The following is a 20053-nucleotide window of genomic DNA, read 5'->3' as shown; positions in this document are numbered from 1 at the left end:
TTCCCTGTGTGATCTGATCGTTACTCACAAGGCCGGTGTGGGAACCAGTGAAAGCCTTAACCACTAGGCTTAAAGTTAGACTGGTCAGTTGGAGGCGCTTGAACCCCCACTGTTACAGCTCAACTGGTAGCAGCCCCACATGTGACAACAAGAAAACTTGTGCCACTATGCAAGTTACAAAAGTTTGAATGAACCAACAAAATTTAATACAATTTGTAGAAAAAATAATGCTGAACTTGAAAATTAAAATTTTGAGGTCAACATGAAAATAGCCTGAAGGGAGAGTCTGTACTTTAATTACACACAGTTTCCGGGAGTGCATTCTGCATGTTGTCAGATTCTTCTTTAGGTAGCCAACATTGATTCTAGTTTTACCTCCAGCCCTCTGGCTTCATCTTGCTTTTTGTCCTCCTGCCAAATTTTTAATAAAGCCTATCTCTAAGACAGGGTGAGAACCAAGAAATCACATTGGTGCTGCCTTCTTGTTATGTAGTAGGCATCCTTCCATCTTTTCAGATGATGGTAGCACTCTGGATTCGGCAGCTTCTCATGTGGCTCTGAAGTCCAATCCTGGCGTGACAATTTGTTATGTAACTCTTTTTAAAACACGGACAGGGAAAACTTATCACAGCCTTGATTGAAATAAAAGTTCCTGTTTGCCATACAAACAATTACCAAAGCAAACTAATTACTTTAATTAGAAAAAGAACAGTGTTTGCACCAGATCTCAGCCTTAAGGCCACACCAATTTCTTTCTTCGGTTGTCAGGCAATTTCGATTAAAAATTTGGCAATAAGGTGAGGAAAATACACGGTTGGAGGGAAAAGGCAGAGAACAAAATTAATAGTCTTCGTAGAAAATACAACAAAAATAAATACTGCATGTATTTTACATTTCCTCCTTAACTAGCTATATAGTACTAGTAAGTCTTCTTTCTTAAAATTGATCTTTCTTTTCAAGGACATTTCAGTTACACCACTGAGGACAACTGACTGCATCATGGCTGACGTCACTTTGCATTGTTGACATTTTCAAGGGCACAGAATCTAAAAGAAGCAAATATAGAGCGCAAAACAATTACATGACACATTTTCATGATTCTCTGTACAAATCTATAAAATCATGAGCTTTCTAATTGTCTTCTCTTAAATTGTACATCCATTCTCTGTGACTAATACTGTAAATGCATTGAAGTTTGCATTGCTTTAATTTTGCGTTAGGGATAAAATGGAGTGTTTGCTGTGGTTTTAAGATCGCGTTTAAGACAATATAGTAGACAAGGGGGTTAACAAGGGTAAAAAATGTTCCTGGTGGTTTTAAGTTCACAGCAAAGAGCTTGCCGCGAAAACCGCGAACACAAAACCACCGTAAACATTTCTGCAAGTCTGTTTTACAAACGTCACGCTGCATTGTTAACATTTCAGCAGTGCCCGTGTAATCGTCGCCTCAGGCCGGTTCTGTAGAAATGCAACAGCGAACAATCGTCACGTTGGGCGGCGGGAGCGCCTCAAGGCCAGGAACCAACTAAACAACACGCCCACCTACTCAGGTCACAGGAGGACACACCCAGATATCAGAGATGTTTTCATGTTTCAGAGGCACAAGCATAGTAGTTACATAAGACGGTGCAGTTTTATCATACATGGCCGGGTAGGTTTACCGCGCTCTTAAGCTGCAGACCATCGCGAGTAAACCCACCTACTCAGGAGGACACACCCAGAGATGTTTTCATGTTTCACCTGTCAGGCAGAATCATAGTTGTTGCTTCATCATGTCATGTATGGCAGCAACTAGCAACAGACAAATTGAATGTTTTCCTTTTTTCCAAAAAAAAAGCACGGAAAAAAAGACACTGAAACTTTCAATTGAAAGACTCACCACTCAAGTTTGAAGCGATGTACTTTATAGTTTATACAGTCATAATTCCTAATCACTCAGAGTGCACACACCCCCTAATGTGCTGTCTAGATTGACCTCCATAACAGTGCCAGACTTAGCTGCTGGGGCCTGACTTTTCAAGTGGGGCTTAACAGCATCACACCTAATAGTAGCAACCTTTAACAATGGTGACTTTCAATTTGGGAACTTCTTTGAAATCCTAAGAAATCTAATTAATTGGATTAGTATGCCACTGTAAAGCAGACGGGTCACTGTGACCTGAGTAATGGGCTACCCTGGTTACATACGGAATGACAGAAGTAAATAAATAAAGTATCAACTTCTAATCTGTTGTTGAAAGTACCTTCAGCTCTTCATTATTATTTATAGTTATATATATACATGTAGTTGTAATTATAAAGAGATTTGAATCATAAACATTTGTATCTATTCAAAGATTCAGTCCAAACTTCTTCTAACATTTTCAACTGCATCAGCTAGACAGGTTTAATTTCTTCTGAAGCTCTGATATTTGGAAGTCATCTTTACTATACCACTCTGACATATAAATGTACATTACCATGTACACCATGGCAACGAAAACGTGTTGGGCTAATCACATAATATCAAGTTACTAATAGGGCAGAACCACATCAGTATGTACAACAGACAGTATTACAATCATGTAGATGGTCCTGTTAACACTAGATTAGTATAAACTCCAGGGCAATTGTTTGATATTGTATTTTTTTGTATTGCATACCTGAGGTATAAATATAAACCGCCTCATACTAATCATAGCAATTAACACACCAGGTTTGTACTGAAGAGTACAAATTGCATATCCGGACAGATTTATATGATCCACACACCAAGAAGGACCCCTACTCTTTTCGATAAGTCAGTGGTGGGCTCTTTTACATGCTCGAGGTGTACGTAGCTCCCCTAAAACATGAGTCCTCCATTTAACATCTCACATGTATCTTAGAGACAGACACTCTGGCCAAGCTTAAGGTACAAATCTTCCATTTCCATGTGTGTCTTCCAGTTCATGACTTTAGAAATCAATGAACCTTCGAGTCACAAACTGATAAATTGTTATGGCTAATTTTGATAGTAAATTGTCTCAGCAGGGAAATCAACTGCATGGGAAGAGGTCAAGCTGTGACCCGACCTGACCTGACCCGACCCCTGCACCTGCTGACAACCTGTCACCTCCAGTCTCAGTAATGTTTATGACATGGGAAGGCGAGGGTTGTGGTGAGAGGCGGGCGTGCTCGGCATATCTCTGGATAACCGGTTATTTAAAGACATGTCGTGGCCACGCTTATCTATTTTCTTGGTTCTGCGACTCAGAGACTACTATAGTCTTAAAATATAAAAATAAAGCAAGCCAGAAAACAGAGGAATGGGAAAATGCTCATTACAAGTATTCTCACTCACCAAGGTACAGACTTTCCCCTCAGACTGTTTTCATGCTGGTCTTTCAGTTCCATATTCCCTCTTTTTTTAAACCTTGGTTCCCTGATATTCAAATTAAGGATGAAGCAAGAGGCCAAGTTAAAAACAGAGGGCTGGGAGAAAATTTTGTAATCTATCTTTTACTCTGTGTACTGAGGACAGGTAGAGACTTTCGCCTCGGACTTGTTGTTGTCCCAGCTAAATAGTATTCCTTTTTTTCTTAAACCCTCAAAGCCCAGAACCAGTGAATGGAATTACTGTGGCCTGTAGAGAAAAATTGGACATGGCCTTAGGCTCTCCCTAAACCAACACAGTGAGTGGGACACCATCATGACAGCTGCTATACCCTGTTATCTTGGGGAGCTCTCATGAGTCGGCAGGCTTCTGATAATCTTCTATTTCTGCAAAGGACTTTATTTTCATGAGCTAATTTTGTTGCTCTTGAAATTTTCGTGGAAGTCTTTAAGTTTCAGTCTTGTTTCAAGCCCATGAGAGAGATAAAGAAAAGGAGAGCTCGAGGCAGAGAGGGAGAGCTTTTCTTTATACAACAATTGTGAAACGTTACGTCAATAAAGTTAAACTTAAGGCTTGAAATACAGGGCTTCACACATTGTGACTCCTAGATAACTTTGGAAACGCACTTTTCCACTTTGCAGTAATAAATACTTTATAAGATAGACAAATCTACAGTTTTTTCTACAAAGATCAATGTACCAATGATCAAAGATTGCTTCTATCATATCTCACTTTGAGTTTTTTTTTACAAAAAAAAAAAGATATACATGATTGTGTAGACAAACACGTACACATACAGGCAAAGGTAAAGGTACATGTACATACAGGTAAAGGTACATACATGTATGTGTATGACGATTGTGTACATTGTACCACTGATCAAAGGTTGCCACGATCATATCTCACTACTCAAACATCAGCCCTGCTTATCACTCATGGTTTAACAGCCTGAGCCCACTTCATATTACCAGGAAACTGGCCGGACTTTCAGCCCAATCAAATCCTCTTGTCATAATCTACCGTTGGAGCTTATAATTAAGCATTAGAGTTAACGTTACATGTAACTTTTAAGTTAAGGTTGAACATTTTGTACCATTAACTGGTCCTGTACATAAACTAGTTACCTACATGTACAACATGTGCCCACCTATGGAGTAATTTGGTAAAGGGAAAACATGGCACAGTAAAACCTATGAATTAGAGTAGTTTTATAATCATTGTTTTAGATTAGTATTAGAAATCCATTATATGAACGTTACCACATGCATGTATTTTGTATCTATATGCCTGTACTTAGCCCGCAACAGGGCATGAATGTACAATAAAGGTTATCAATTAAATAAATCAAATTATTGGACAGATGGTCCTTTTGTGGTTTAATGAGGTGAAATAGTTATAATATGAGGCCACTCCAACCAAACATATTGTTTCTCAGACAAAATAAAAAATGAGTTAATGAATAATTGTATGAGCCAGGAGTCACAAGTGGTGACATTTTTCTTACCAGCTAGTTCCTGTGCTAAGGCTTAGTTGTTTTCATTTTCCAATTTCATTTCGTGACTTATGCATAACAAGACTTGTTAATAAAGTGACCAGACAATTGTTCAACCACAAGAAAGCCTTATTCATTAACTGTGGAGCGCCAGACAGCCATATGGCACATCCTGGCTTCTTTCATAATAAAAGGAAGGGGCGATATCAAATCTGTTACTTGGTTCCCGGTCACAAAAAGGTACACAGATATGCTGTCTTCAATTTGATTTAGTTTTATGTTATATCTTTTTGGCTAAATTTTGGCCAACAAACTAGCCAAAAGCCTAATTATGAATTGGGACTCGCCTAGGAATTGGCAACTGATAGGTTTTTTTTTAGTTGAGTGAGGTTTTGGCCATCGTATAATATGGGGGATACCCCTTACTCTCAATGGTTGATATCACATTTCTTAAACAAGTTTCATCTATGTTTTCACCAAGTGCAGGCTATTTTTGTTATCTGTCCTTGTTGGTTGAGTGCTCAAATTGCACAGGGCAGGTCGTGAGTTTGATCCCTGGCCAAGTCATACCATTTTAGAATTTAAAAATGGTACATACTGCATTACTGCTTTCTCTGTTGAGCACTTGAAGCATTTGGGAAAGAGTCTGGTAGTACTTAAACACACATCACTGCCAGCGAACTACATTGTAGCCCCCTACAAAGTTGTGTGGCCCAAGGGCTATTGAAACAGAGATGGGCGCCGCCCTCTGCACCATCTGCTGTGGGAAGGACTTGAATTTCCAGCCCTGTTAGCTGATTCAGAAATGTTTTTGTTGTTTTTATCTGTCCTTGATCAGAAGACTGACGTAATTAGTTTTAAATGGTACCCTCATTACACATACCTGTCCCTACTCTCTTTTGTTTGCAACACTTCCCGCTTTCTTTATTTTTGACCTTCTTTCGTCACAAAAGCCTTTCAAGAGTTCTGCTTCTGCTTTGCACCCCTTGACTGTGACTTGTTTATGATGTACATACAAATAAACTTCTAGTTCTACTGTACATGTACTAGTACAGTCGTGCGTGACAACCGCCCTGCATCCATCCCTGGTCAACCTCATATGTGGATTGTACCAAAATGACACATGTATACGTACATGGGGGAAGAACCTGGCGAATGTGAACTTCCAATGTAGCCTCCAAGCAGGCCCAATGGATTGCAAAGACCATATCCAACTGGAAGAAGGAGCCTGTATAGCAATCAAAACACACTTCTTCTGCCAGTTTGATATGGTCTTGGCAACCTATAGATCTGCTTGGAGATTAGTTCCAATGCACTATTATTACTGTACTGCAAAACTGTTTCAACTGCAAACTTTTGAAAAAACACCACCAAAACATCCTTTCCCATTCTACCATGAAAAGAAATGAATTTACAGTACTAGTAAGCCTGATCATGTTCCAAAAAGGACAACACAATGAAGCTATGTGACATAGATGTCTGTGTGTCAGTCCGTGTCTGTGACCCTTTACGACTTTGTATAAGGCTAGAGTTAGCGATACATATGTCAGAAGTACTACACATTTCAGCAATGGTGAAACTATGCAGTGTCACTGCATGGTCTGTCTGGGACACTCGTGACCCTTTACAACTCTATAAGGCAGAGTTACAGTGACACATGGGTCACAGGGGTGCCTGGCCATGTACTACCCACTTCCTCATACAGCAATGGTCAAACTATGCAGTGTCCCTGGTCTGCAAGGGTCACTCGTGACCCTTTACAACTCCATAAGGCAGAGTTACAGTGACACATGGGTCACAGGGGTGCCTGACCATGTACTACCCACTTCCTCATACAGCTATGGTCAAACTATGTGGCATTACTAGTCTGTCAGGATCACCCCTGACCCTTCTCCACTCAAGAAAGACAGGCTTGGGATACACATGAGACATGTGGGTCAAAGAGATGGACAATAGCTACAAACTTCCTCCATGTCAAGTTCCAATAGCAATGGTAAAACTATCCTGGCCTTACTACTCTGGGAGAGTGAACCCTGGCATGAATAAAGACTTCAAAAGGTGCCTTTCGCAAAAACCAAACATCTATACTAGTAGTTTGTTAATGCAATTTTTGTTTTGTAACTTTTATCTGTGGAGTATTTATATGTCCTAGTCTGTATAGAGTGACTGACAGTACATGTAGTACTAGTAGTAGTACACTAGTAGTACCAGGAATCATACCCGTAACCTTTAAATTAAATCTCGCGTCTGCTAGCCTAGACGTAAACACTCGGCCATTCAATGCCACTCGGGTTCTACAGACAGTTGGCCAACTTCAACTTAATGCAAAACATGATTTTGTTTTGTAAAATTGTGTGACTTATTATTCACGTGACACACTGTCACATAAACAAAAGCTCAAAGTTAAAACTTAACAACACAAATTACAATAGATCAACAATTTTTCAGCCATCAATAACAAAAATAGACTTACTTCAAATAAGAAGCATTTTGTTTTTTTCAGACCTACTGATTTCTTTCGGTAATGTCTGAGTGGCTCATTGCAAAACATGTATATATTTTTTTTCTTCTAACACTGTCAATCTTCAAATATATACAGTACTTTTATTTTCGCAGTTATGCAGTGAACTCTCCCTGCGAAATCAATATAACAGATGCGTTTTTGTATAATTTCTTCAGTGCTACAAAATTGTTTCAAGTTCAACAACAAACTTCAAACACCATAACAACTTCATTTCCTCTAGACCTCCTACTGCAAAATTAAAGTCCCCATGCATATGAAAATAACCGAAGTTACAGTATCCCCATCCATTAGAATTTAGAACTAGGTGATAGTCACCCCCTGTACTGTCCAAGCAGAGGAGGGGTTCCGGCCGGTTTTTGACGTGTTTTTAGGCGTTTTTGTCAGGCTTTCTAGAGTAGAGTTTCTACTTTCTTTGTCATTGTTTTTTTTTTTGTACCCTGACCCTTTCCTCTACCCCAAACAGATAAAAGAACATGTCTGTCCGTTCCCATCTGTCATTCTCCAGGCCTGACTATCAGCAGGACGTGCCGCCTCCATGGGAAGTCTCCACGCACCATTGAACAACCTGCTGTCAGGCTGCTGTCTTTGTCACCCTTATAAAAACATGTCGTCCCTTCTGTCGGCGTTTCTGTCTGACCTTATATGCCGACAGCCACAATGTTCTATTTCCTGATGATTTGCTGTCGTTCGCTAAAGGTTTGTCAGTCAGTAAACCGATTGTTATCATCAGAAAAAAAGGTGATGATATCAAAGTAAAACGTAGACATCTACTAAAAACAGTACGACGGGCGCTGTCAAATAGTGTCGAAAAACTGTTGTATAGATGAATACAGTTATATTTTAGAGAAAGCTCTTCCTCCTAGCGAGAAATTGAAAGTAGTTTTGCCCAAACATAGCGAGGCCGCTCTCCGCACGGGCGGCCGACAGCCACTCCGGGAGACACGGAAGTGGTGCCAACAGGAAATCGGGACCTGAAAAAAATTGACAGAGAGAAATCGGGCGAGACCTTACCGCAAATTCCCGCGCGAATCCGTCCACCCCGTCCGTGTTGGTCTTCTCCAAGTCCTCCACCGTCCGGACGAAGGCTCGGAGGTGTTGTTGTTGTTGTTCCTTTGACTGCATTTTTGCTACGATCTCAGTCTACTTGAAATACTCGTTCTGATGATCATGCCTCGACCCTCGGCCATGTAGTACCGCCTTTCCGCCGCCGACTACAACTGCATAAACACATCCGGACAGTCCGCTTCTACGTAATCCAACGGCGAAAAACGTTAGCGACAATCCTTTCACGACAGTAGAGTTGTTTACAAAGATACCACGGCGGCAGAAAATAGTTTCTGAAGAAGGAAACTTCCCCACAAGTCCGGACTTTCTCCCTTCTCAGTACCAAAGTTTTCACAGGAAGTCACGCCTCCGTTTCCGGTTTTGGAAGATCGGTAAAGTCCACATTGATATAGGAGGGTTTTGTAAAGTCTTAGACCAGAGATTCATAAATGAATAGACTGTTTTGAATAAACCAGACGAAACACAATTATGAATATACTAAAAACGTTATATCTAGTTTATGATAAAGATAAAACATTTTTATATGGCTTTGTAATGACAAATATATTGCCCCGTTTTACTAATGGTACGTCCTGATGAGATTGGATCACGGGAAGGATCCAACATGGCGGCCTAACATGTCGAGTTCGCTACTCTCACCGCAAATTTCTCCCATTTTGTAGGTTTTAAACCGTCCCACGCCAAACGATTACGATTCCAACAGGTTTGTACGATCCTACATACACAAGTCATGCTATTTTTGTGTTATTTTGTCAGATTATCCAAGTGTTAGATGATAAAAATCTACCCTAGTTCCGGTCAGACCGGTGCCTTCTCTCGTGATCTTTCTTCTAAGCCCCGCCTTTTGCTTTACATCAGATTTTTTAACTTGAAAAAAAAAGCTAATGAATTATCACTTCACCTTGACCCCCGTCACATGACTCCAGTATTGGGTCAAAGGTTCTCGGTGTAAAACTGAAATACTGGAATTCACTCCCAGAAAAAGTTATAGCAGCGTAAACAACCAGTCATGATTTTTAAAACAAAGTTGAGTCACCACTAGCAGTAGTAGCACTGGGAGAGCTGTAGGCAGATTGTGAGTGAAGATCTGTATGTACTGCGGGTACTACAGGACATCTATTTTTCTATCCGACCAAAGATTCTACGTATACTCTACTCTCAAAACTCTGAAAATAAAAAGTCTGATTAATCTGGTATCCACGTAGCCAATTTTCTACAAATTAGTATCATCAAGGTCCTTGGTATCATCTTGCTACCATGAGAAATGGAGATTATGTTTTTTCATTGTCAAATGCTTTCAGCATGAACGTTCGTGTGTCTGTGTGTGAACACAATAATGTGAGAAGGCCAGTTATTTATACAAATGTACTTCCCAACGTAATGAAGTACATGTATTGTTTGTTTTTTCATGTCTGAATGTGTCTATCTCTGTTTGTGCTTCTTAAGATGCAGTTTCTCTATGTTCTGCTAGAGTGTGCTCACTGTCTGAGGGACTGAAGTCAGCTATCTCTGTGTGTCTGAGTGTCTGAAGTACAGTCCAGACTCTATGTATACGTATGTCCTGCCGAAGTAACTTACTGTCTGTCTGAGAGTCTGCATCTCTGATAGCTTGCTTGTTTCTCTGTGCCGTTGCAGTGACTGAGGGACTGAAGTCAGCCATCTCTGTGTGTGCCTGAATTACAGTCTAGACTCTATGTATACATATGTTCTGCCAAAGTGTACTTACTGTCTGCCTGAGAGTCTTCCATCTCTGATTGCTTGCTTGCTTCTGTGCCGTTGCAGTGACTGCCTGCCTTAAAGATGGCCGCCATGACAGAAGCCACCCTCCCGGCGCAGCCGCTCCCTTCTGCGGAAGTCCTGGAGGTCACACCAGATGACCTTGAGGACAGCGCTCCAGGCGCCAGCGAGGATCACATGCTCATCGCCGCTGAGTCGTACGAGGACATCAACGTCGCGATCGACGAGCAGTACCAGCGCGGGAAAGTCGGCGGGGAAAACGAAAAAACAGACAAAACGGAAAATGAAATTTCGCAGTCCGTGACAGAACTGAGCATCGATGATACCAGAAGCACGACGCCGAGCGACGAGGGAAGGGAGACGCCGAAGGAGGAGGTTTCCATGGAAACAAAGGAACGTTCGAACAGTGTGCTGAGCAACAGGGACCGACCGCAGCATGTGGAGGAGGAGTGTTACAGCCCGGAGTGGCGGCAGCGGCAGAAACACGTCTTTATTCTGAGTGAGGCGGGGAAACCGATCTACACGCGGCACGGCAATGAGGACAAACTGGTGACCACCATGGGGGTCATGCAGGCCCTGGTGTCGTTTGTACAGGACAACAACGACAACATCAGGTGAGTGTACTGTGTGGTCTACTGGTAGATCTATGGACCAGGGGGTTCAGGGTTCGAATCCCTGGTCACCACCATGGGGGTGATGCAGGCGCTGGTCTCGTTCGTACAGGACAACAACGACAACATCAGGTGAGTGTGCTGTATGGTAGGTCTATGGACCAGAGGGTTCAGGGTTCGAATCCCTGGTCACCACCATGGGGGTGATGCAGGCACTCGTCTCATTCGTACAGGACAATGACGACAACATCAGGTGAGTGTATGGTCTACTGTTAAATCTATGGGCCTGAGGGTTTAGGGTTCAAATCCCAGTGGGGAAACCAATCTACTTAGGGCACGGCAATGAGGACAAACTGGTCACCACCGTGGACGTGATGCAGGCGCTGGTCTCGTTTGCACAGGACAACGTCATGACAACATTAGGTGAGTACAATTTCTCATCTCCTGATCAGTTTTAGATATAATTCATTACAAACATCATGTTTTTCCCCAGGTTCATGATCGCGGGCAGCCACAAGTTTGTGTTCCTAAACAGACCCCCTGTGATGCTGGTGTGCGTGTCCCACAGCGCTGAGTCAACCCAGCAGCTACTCCTGCACCTCACCTATGTCTACAACCAGGTCATCAGCGTCTTGACCTTCAGCCAGCTCAGTAAGATCTTCGAGAGGAAGCGGAACTACGACCTGAGGAGACTCCTGACGGGGACGGAGAAGTTCTTAGACAACCTCATCAACCTCATGGACAGGGACCCCATGTTTCTGCTGAGCGCGGTGCGGTGCCTGCCGTTGGCCAGCTCGGTGCGCGACATTATCGGACAGAGCATCGCGCAGGCGAAGGCGAAGGACCTGGTGTTCGCCATCCTGGTGGGGCGCGACAATCAGCTGGTTACCGTGGTGAGGATGAAGGAGCACAGCCTCCACCCCGCGGACCTTCACCTCGTCTTCAACCTGGTGGACGCCTCCACCTCCTTCCAGTCCGCCGAGTCCTGGACCCCCATCTGTCTGCCAAAGTTCAACTCTAACGGGTATGTGTTCCTTTTTTTAAAAACCTATCAATGCAACTCTAACATGTCTAAAGGGCTTGAAAAGAAAAAGTAACAATGGGCAGTGTGTGGGGGGAGCACATGTACATGTGTATGATTGTAATTGCCAGGGAAATATAGTGTCCTTTAGGCATCCCCTGCAAAAAGAGAGCGTCTTATTTCTTTGTTTTCTTAGTGTAGGGTGTCCAGAAGACGCCCTGACCCCTGCTAGCTAATAGCCTGTATTGCAAGTATGTAACATATCTTACCTGTATAAACACCTGTATCATACATTTGGAGGGCATGTCCCTATGGTGTAGTTGTATACACTTCTGTCATTTACCACATCTGGTACAATCTATATGAGGAGCCAGAAGGCCCGAGTCGCACCCAGGTAGGACATGCCTGGATAAGAGGGCGCATTGAGTTATACCAAAGACATTATGGTGGACTTGCCCCCTGCTGCAGTGATTGCACCACAGTGTGACCCAGGGCTACGAAACGGGGATGGGCACCGCCCTATACACCTTATGGTGTGGGAGGATTTTAAATTAAACTTTAACTATTAATCATACATTCCAGGTACCTGCACGCACACGTGTCCTACCTGGACGAGGAGTGTTCCGCCTGCCTGCTGCTGCTTTCCGCCGACAGGGACGTGTTCTTCGAGCTTTCAGAGGCACGACAGAAGATCGTCACGCGCCTGAACAAGTATGGCTGCCTGCAGGCCGTCCGAGAGTCGCTAGGCAAGGGGTCGTACAAGGTCGCGCAGATCGGAATCCCGGACCTCAGACACTTCATGTACAAGTCCAAGTCCACGGCGCAGTACACAAGCTCGGAACTAGAGGCACCCTATACAGGTCAGTACACTATAGACTGAGGCACGCTACTGTAAATCATGATTTTTTAACGGGGATTTTATTATAGCGGCTTTAGCGGTTGCTGTTCAACCGCTTTATTTTCATCACGTTATATTTTGATCACTCTTCTGAAGTTCTGCCCCCCTCCCTCTTGAAGTTGAGTAACTACGCGCCGGTACGTTCTTTGGTTGTTAACTGTACAACGCCAGCGCTTGGCGTGCCTATCATTTTATTCATGTTTTCTCGCGCCTTTCGTCTGTAAACTGCCGACTTTTCCTTGAAGATTTTAATGATAATACTAGTATTCATGTATTTTTTAACACATCAGTCTGTGAATTACAGACACCTGTTTTAAATTTAGCGCCTCGTCCACAACGCTAAAATTAAGTGACGCGACCTACTCCATTTTCCCGAAACCGCTATATTTTCCTGCCGCTATATTAAAGTGATTTACAGTATACTAGTGAATGGTCCTTGTGATCGACTGCATATTTATGTACAGGAGTCATATATAGCTTAGGGCACTTTTATGTACATGTGTATGCTGAGGGAATGATTGTTTCTTTTGGCATTGAGAAAATCATTAGATAAGTAGATACGAATGATATCTTGAAGAGATGTTTTGCTTAACCAGCAAACTTTTCTTAATTTTTAAAAAGCAAACAAACAGATTCTTTCCTCTTCCCCATGCAACAGAGGAGGGCGAGAGGCATCGGCTGTTTGGGATGTACCAATATCTGCACCACAGGGTCCACAACTCCGCCCGGCCCCTGAAGATTCTTTTCCACGTGGGGTCCAAGGAGACCATGCTGGGATGGGTACGTACAGGCAAACGTAGTAAACTCATGTTCAGGTTCAGGTCCGGATTCAAGTCCAGAGGTCCAGGTTTAGGTCCAGACTAATACTATAATAGTGTGCTAGAAATGCTTTTTTTTAGTTAGGTGTAAAATTTCAAGTTGGCATAAATTTTACATGTAAGCTCAGTAATACACATGAAACAGCAATGTTTTCATCTTCATACAGCACAAATTTCACAATCTATGGAAGGTTTTAGATGGTTTGGATTAGAACAAAAAGGAGAATATACGCAACAGAAGTCTGGACTTGGATCATGAAAAGGTCTCTTCTAACCTAAACATTTTTACAAGTCCTGTTCAGGACCGTGGTTTAGGTACGCGGCGCTAGTCAAAAAGTTTGAATGCTTTTGGTAGCATGTGTAGTCCAGTAGTTAGGAGCCCCGCCACTGGAACTAGAAACTGTGAGTTTTATTCCGGCTGTGTCGCTCACCCAACATGCATGCTACTGGAAAGGTACGTTAAGCCGTGGTAGAGAAGACAGATGCTATGTACAGTTTTTACAGACTCACTGAACATACTGCATGTGAAGGAGTTTTTTTTAAACTGTCAGATGTTTCAGACAGCATCCTCTGTCTTTCAGTGACTAACAAATGAATTGGTTTAACACATAGATTTATCTTTGCTTCCAGATCACCTCAGGTTTTGAGCTTTACGCGACGTTCGGCCCGCTGGTCACCAAACCAGCCGCCATCAACGCAATCAACAAACTGCTGCGCTGGATCAAGAAAGAGGAGGACCGACTATTCATCCTAAACTCCTATACTTACTGAGTACCCTTCATTCTCAAATCTGCTAAGGAATCTATATCTTCAACTCGTACACTTACTGAGGGCTTTTAATAGCCTGAAATCCATCCTTTTCTAACTCCCGTTCGCTCCACAATTGCTTCCTAGCAGGAAAGTCTGGCCGCATTCCTATTTAAATGTTTTGTCCCCATGTCCTGTGTTATTTCAGATATTTATCACTGGACAGATGGCCTGGGTGCCAGCCTTTACAGCGTTACTTTGCTCTCTACTCTGCTTACGGCTATACTGAGAGAGTGGAGTGAAGCTGAAAAGGCTGCCACCCAGGCTATTTCTCAAAAGCAGTGTCAGTGTGACCCAAGTCAAACTTGAGATGCCTGTTTAGACCCCATTATCATGCCCATACCAAAACCGTGTGACTTTGAACCTATAAGAAAACCTATATTTTAACAGAATATGCCAATTGTTTCTGGTTGGGCATTAGACTATTCTGCCTGGAAGTGATCAAAGGAGCGAATTGAAGCTAGAATAGGATGAACTCCAGGCTAGATTTCAATCCTTATCTTATACCCTTACTGAGCAGTCTTCATCCTATAGTAGCCACCTGTCTACAGTGGCCATTTTCTTTAAATCCCTTGAGTGGTCCTTATAGACAGGTTTGACCGTAGACATCTACTAATGCCAGGGTTGCTTTTTTCAAACTGGGTTCCAGCTGGGCTTGTTAGCAGGAACAAAAAATTAATAGTATAAGACTTCGTGCAGAAATGTTCGCGGTGGTTTTATGTTCGCGGTTTTCGCGATGAACTCTTCAGGCTGAACTTACAACAACCGCGAAACTTTTTGCTCACCTACAGCTATAGCACTACTATTGTTTCAAACATGAACTTAGAACCACCGCGAACACGCCATTTTCTCCCTACCGCAAAATAAAAACCACACAAACTTTAGTACATTTACAGTGTACACAATTTATGCTCATTGACACTTGTTTTTACATCTTATTTTGAAAATCTTACATTTTATTCCTGCAAACTGCCTGGCCGGGCACTGGTTTGGAAATGGAACCCTGGCATTAAGACATTAAGAAGCACAGACCTACATGTACTCTGGGGCTGTTAACTGATCAAGTCTCTCACTACTTACATACAGCTGCTGCCTCCAACAGGTGCAATACAGGCTCTTTTTGGAGACCAATACAAAAAATACAGGTCGAAAATTGTTCAACTTTTGAAGCTTTTACACACATTTTGTGAAGAAGAAGCATAGCATTTTTACCTCAGACACCAAGCACCGAATTTCTCCAAAATAAAAATAAAAACTTGCTAGCTTGATAAATCCGTCCGTATGCTTTGAAAACTAGTAACTGGTCACGTGTTTTTCTTTTCATCTTGAAACCACAAAACCATCTTTTTAGTCAATGTGCAAGTTTCCCAAACTTGGTTAGAACCATGCTGCCCCCATTCTTATATTACGGTGCCTTTATCTCATAAAGTATGTAGATTTAGGGGTACTAAGTCTTGACTTGATTGAAACCAAGCCGAATCTTTCAGATGTAGATTTGAGGCGATAACTTTTGTCTAGAGAAAATGTTATCGCTCCATGTTAACCTTTCACATACATACATGTATTTATACCTTGTGTTGCCACCAAATTTACCAAAATGAATTCGTCACATTGCAGTGTTTTGACTTTATTTGAATTGCAATAACACAATACAATCTGCAGCACCAGGCAGTGAATGCTGGTGTTGTGCATTCACACATTATAAAACATCATATACAATACTAAATGCAGTGTTTTATATGTCCGAGATCCTAGCTTTGTTCAAGAGAAAAATTACACAAATTTTTTCACCTGTTGGCATATGGTTAGCATGTTCTATGGGAAATCTACTTCTTATGTGTGTAGGGGTTTTTGTACATTTGAGAAATGGCATTGTTTATTTGTATGTATTGTGTCAGTCATTCTCCAATTTTATCCTCCTCTTATGTGTAATTACAGACTAAGGTAAAAGTACAGTATTGTTTTGCCTTAAACTTAAACCCTCCCTAGTTGTTGCATCGGACTGCATCATTTCATCAGCATCAAAGTCCCATTTCAAGAACAGAAATACAGGAAGTTGTGATGTTGTTTCAAGAACTGATTGAGATGCCAAAGCTGCTCTATAGAAATCTATTTGCATGGGGATGTGTACCTAAACAAACCATCAGTACAAGTACAGGTGCAGGTACCGGTGCAGAGGTTTAGGTTCTGATTCAGACCTGTACCTGAACAATTTGACAAAGTCACCTGTGGTCTTCAATGATGACAGAGGCGTTAATAAACAGAATGTTTATTTAAACTTCTGGTATCTTATGCAGAGAACCCAATGGATGCTTTTGAATTTCAAGAAGCTCTCAAATAATCTTGCTGATTTCAATAGCCTGTGTTTACACAAGCTCTTGGCCTGAGGTTACTGACCCCAAAGGGGGATGGCAGTTACAGGACAGGCCGGCCACTAGGAGCATTTTTCGTCAGGGTACTGATTTCAAACAACCATACATTATTTGTATATTTTTCTAGGGCTAAATTTTCATCTTTGTGGTGGGAAGAACACGTTTTTAGTAACAAAATAAGTCAAAGTGTTATATACCCAACTACCTACCTACCTACATGTACCCTTGACCTCCGGGTCGTTGGGGGGACAAAGTAGCAAGGAAGATGGACATCTGTCTCCAAGCTCGTCTGTTTCTTGTACACTTGAGTATAAGTCAGTTCAGGTGCAGTACTGGTATATTGATGTTCTGATATTATGGACCTTTACCTAAATAATTTTCACAGCAATGTACCGGTACTGGGTACCGGTACACATCCCTATCTTCACAACATCTTGTCATCTTATATATGCCTGTTTCTTCCAAGGACTCTTCTAAGACAAACTCACCTTTTCTCAACCCTAAGGGTACACAGCACTGGTGTGCTGGTTTTAATATATACTAGATCTAGTGGTGTAATGATATTATGATAAAAAAGACATACTGTAAAATTACAACAAACTTTTATTTTCATCTTTGTTACACACAATGAGATTGTACCATATTGGTGCAGAAAAGAAAGTTTGTAAAACTAAGAGTATAAGAAAATGAGCTGTAATATTACTGTAACGATAGATGAATTGTATATGTCTGAAGTTGTATACAATGCAATGATATGGTAAGTGATGTGTTCATATACAATAAAATGATATTTATTATTAAGAAATGCTGTACAGCCTTTAGCCAAATGCAAATAAAAATGAATCCATCTTTCAAGTGTTTCAGTCTAGTTACTTGTTTATTGCTTGTCTGTGTTTCTGCTGCGCATTTTCTGTATTAAATTTTAAAAAAAAACAAGAAAGTGTACCAGCTCGGGTTCAAACCCGGGTCAAAAAGGATAATCTTAACAAGACTGGCAATGAAAAAAGACATTGCCATGGCAACGGTGGTTGTTTTCATTTTTACTGTACCCTGCTTAGTGCACTGATAGTTGGTCTTGTTCATACGGGATTTCTAACGAAAAGGGCTGATGAGTACCTGTACTGTGTGACACATACACATGCGACTGCCTGTCCTACTTTTCTATGACGAATGTCCCAGGGGGACTGCATGGCCCTCTTTCTATCCCTTGTTCTTCTGACAAACATTCCTATGGACTAGAAATTCCTCTGGACACACCTGTACGATTCCTAGAATTCTTGCAGACTGCACACAATTCTATACCTTTAGGCTCGCCTGTGAGGCGTCGCCAAAATCCTAATCCTCTAAACCACGAAACAGCGCGGTGTTCACGGTGCGTGCTAATACACTTTTAAAAAGTTTATGGCATCGACCGTTTCAATTGGCATAGGCCGTTTCAATTGGCATCAACCGTTTCAATTGGCAACGACGTTTAACGAGGCGGAAATGACTAGTAGCGCGCCATCTTGACAGTTTGCGACAGCATATCGCCAAAGGCCTTGTTGTAGATTCCACATCTTCGTCCCTAAATCACTAAAGAATTATCATTCTGTTGAAAGATATGGTAAGGTGGAGAAATACGTAAACATCTACGCCTGGCTAAGATCAAACCGCCCACTCAAAACAGAAATACTAGCCAGGTATCCAACCCTATTACAGCTGACGGGCCTCTTCGTCCTCTAAGCATATAAATGTTTAAGCATATAATCGGCCGCTATAATAGGTTTGAATACCAGACTACAAAAATACCAGGCTCGTGAATAATAAGGTTAGTGAATAAATACATTAACATCAAATTCTATGGTTGGCTAAGATAAAAACAGATGACTTTTTTTACTGCCAAATACATCAGAACATCAAGAAATATTCTACTTTGCCTTTTGACCATCAATCGACTTGACTTCAGCTTTTCAGGTGAGTCGGCGAGTTTTCCTGCGGGGGGTCAGGCGAGAGCCCAGCCAGTCCTGTAGCGACGTCCTGGGAAAGATGAAAGAGTTTAGACGGAATAGAGGCATGCCTCAGTTCGACATGCTTTCCAGTATGGCAACAGCATTGGTGGCTTTGTTAGATCTTAAGGTGGTTTAATGCTCTGTTAGATCTTACTTTAGCATGGTTATCAGAATGATTACAGGTAGGTTTGCATGACGTACCTGGTCGTGGAGAGACTTGACAGATGAACCCAAGACTGTAGTCACATGGCCGGCTGTACCACATGCCTGTCAGGTAACTGTAATAAACGCAATCACCATGGCCAGCCGGTTCTCCCGTAGCCCATGGGGTGTACGTGCCCAGTGCAGAGCCATCCATCCTCTCAAAGCTTCCTTCTTGGCGCCGATCGTGCAGGCCGATCCAGAAGGATGAATAGCCTGCATATCTACCAGAGATCACGAACTTGCAGAGGGCGGTCAGGAAGGCGCTGGTCTCAGCGTCTCGGGGCATGGCGAGGGTGCCGCCATCTTCACGGCAGGTCGCGGCCGCATCGCTGAAGGTTTTACGTGAGCTGAAGGCCTTGTAGCAGATTCTACGCCACGTTGTGTAACCGCCAGGACAAGATTCTGTAAGAAAGATTTGCAGGAAATGTAGAAAGGAGCCCGCATTGACAATTTGTTGCTTGTCTTCCATTCAAAACTGTCATAATGTTTTTCATCACATACATGACAAACATAGGTGAAAATTCATCAACCTCTACTTCAGTTATCCTCTTCCAAAGTTTCAATTTCAACAGAAAGGTCCACTGCAAAAACGCAACTTGTGGGCCCGAGCCTACCTCATGTACTACTTGCCACAAGACCTATTTACCACTCAAAACTTACAACCATAGCATGTCCAGAACATGAAATACCCAAACTGGAAGCCCCGCTGCAGTAAAGTAGAAAGCCGCTAGGAGGCCCATTTTCGTTTTTGCAGCTCCCTTCCAACTTATCACACCAAGGAGGTTAAAAATCAAAAACCTAATTAAACCTTGATCATACAGATCCATCCACAGCTTGTAGAGTTATGATGTCTACTCACAAAGTAGGTGACATGCACTCACAGACGGCACCGAAAACACAATCTTCCTGGCAAAGGTAATAATTACAAATACACGAAACGGAATGTGTGCCTCACCTTCTCGTCCGGTAGGGCTTGGACGCTTGGACATTCCTGTAGGACCTGGCGGCCCGACGGGTCCCGTTAGCCCTCGGAGCCCAACTGGTCCGGGCGGGCCGTCCTTCCCCACAGGGCAAGCTGACCCCCTGGCTCCCTTTTCTCCCGGAGGCCCAGTAGGCCCCGCAGACACGGGGCCAGCTGGCCCCATGGCTCCCTTTTCTCCCG

General features: G+C 42.5%; 2 protein-coding genes across 4 annotated transcripts in view; one reads left to right on the top strand and one right to left on the bottom strand.

Annotated features, from left to right (window-relative positions):
• The window catches only part of LOC136434342 (tyrosine-protein phosphatase non-receptor type 12-like), a 29871-nt gene extending 21075 nt beyond the window's left edge, over window positions 1-8796 (bottom strand). For both annotated transcript variants that reach the window (XM_066427119.1, XM_066427120.1), the window contains exon 1: window positions 8382-8796. In XM_066427119.1, the coding sequence (XP_066283216.1) occupies window positions 8382-8492 (111 nt within the window). In that variant the 5' untranslated portion in view covers window positions 8493-8796. The remainder of the gene's footprint in view (window positions 1-8381) is intronic.
• A 230-nt stretch (window positions 8797-9026) lies between these two features.
• Window positions 9027-14469, top strand: LOC136434346 (vacuolar fusion protein MON1 homolog A-like). 2 transcript variants are annotated; one of them, XM_066427127.1, is made up of 6 exons: window positions 9027-9138; window positions 10218-10786; window positions 11277-11807; window positions 12387-12664; window positions 13361-13482; window positions 14151-14469. In XM_066427127.1, exons 2-6 carry the CDS (start codon window positions 10236-10238, stop codon window positions 14289-14291), a joined length of 1623 nt encoding a protein of 540 aa, XP_066283224.1. In that variant the 5' UTR covers window positions 9027-9138; window positions 10218-10235; the 3' UTR covers window positions 14292-14469. The 2 variants fall into 2 exon arrangements, with proteins under 2 accessions (XP_066283224.1, XP_066283225.1); XM_066427128.1 differs by lacking the exons at window positions 9027-9138; window positions 10218-10786 and adding an exon at window positions 10854-10915.
• Window positions 14470-20053: the final 5584 nt, after the last annotated feature.

Source organism: Branchiostoma lanceolatum, chromosome 5 (genome assembly GCF_035083965.1).
Source record: "Branchiostoma lanceolatum isolate klBraLanc5 chromosome 5, klBraLanc5.hap2, whole genome shotgun sequence".
Lineage (NCBI taxonomy): Eukaryota > Metazoa > Chordata > Leptocardii > Amphioxiformes > Branchiostomatidae > Branchiostoma > Branchiostoma lanceolatum.
The sequence above is the reverse complement of the archived record's forward strand: the minus strand, read 5'-3'. Positions and strand labels throughout refer to the sequence as shown.

Excerpts from the sequence above, each read along its gene's own strand:
- LOC136434346 (XM_066427127.1), top strand. The coding sequence starts at position 10,236 with ATGGCCGCCATGACAGAAGCCACCCTCCCGGCGCAGCCGCTCCCTTCT. Across the intron at positions 11,808-12,386 it reads CCAAAGTTCAACTCTAACGG|GTACCTGCACGCACACGTGT; the intron begins GTATGTGTTCCT and ends CATACATTCCAG. Across the intron at positions 12,665-13,360 it reads ACTAGAGGCACCCTATACAG|AGGAGGGCGAGAGGCATCGG; the intron begins GTCAGTACACTA and ends CCCATGCAACAG.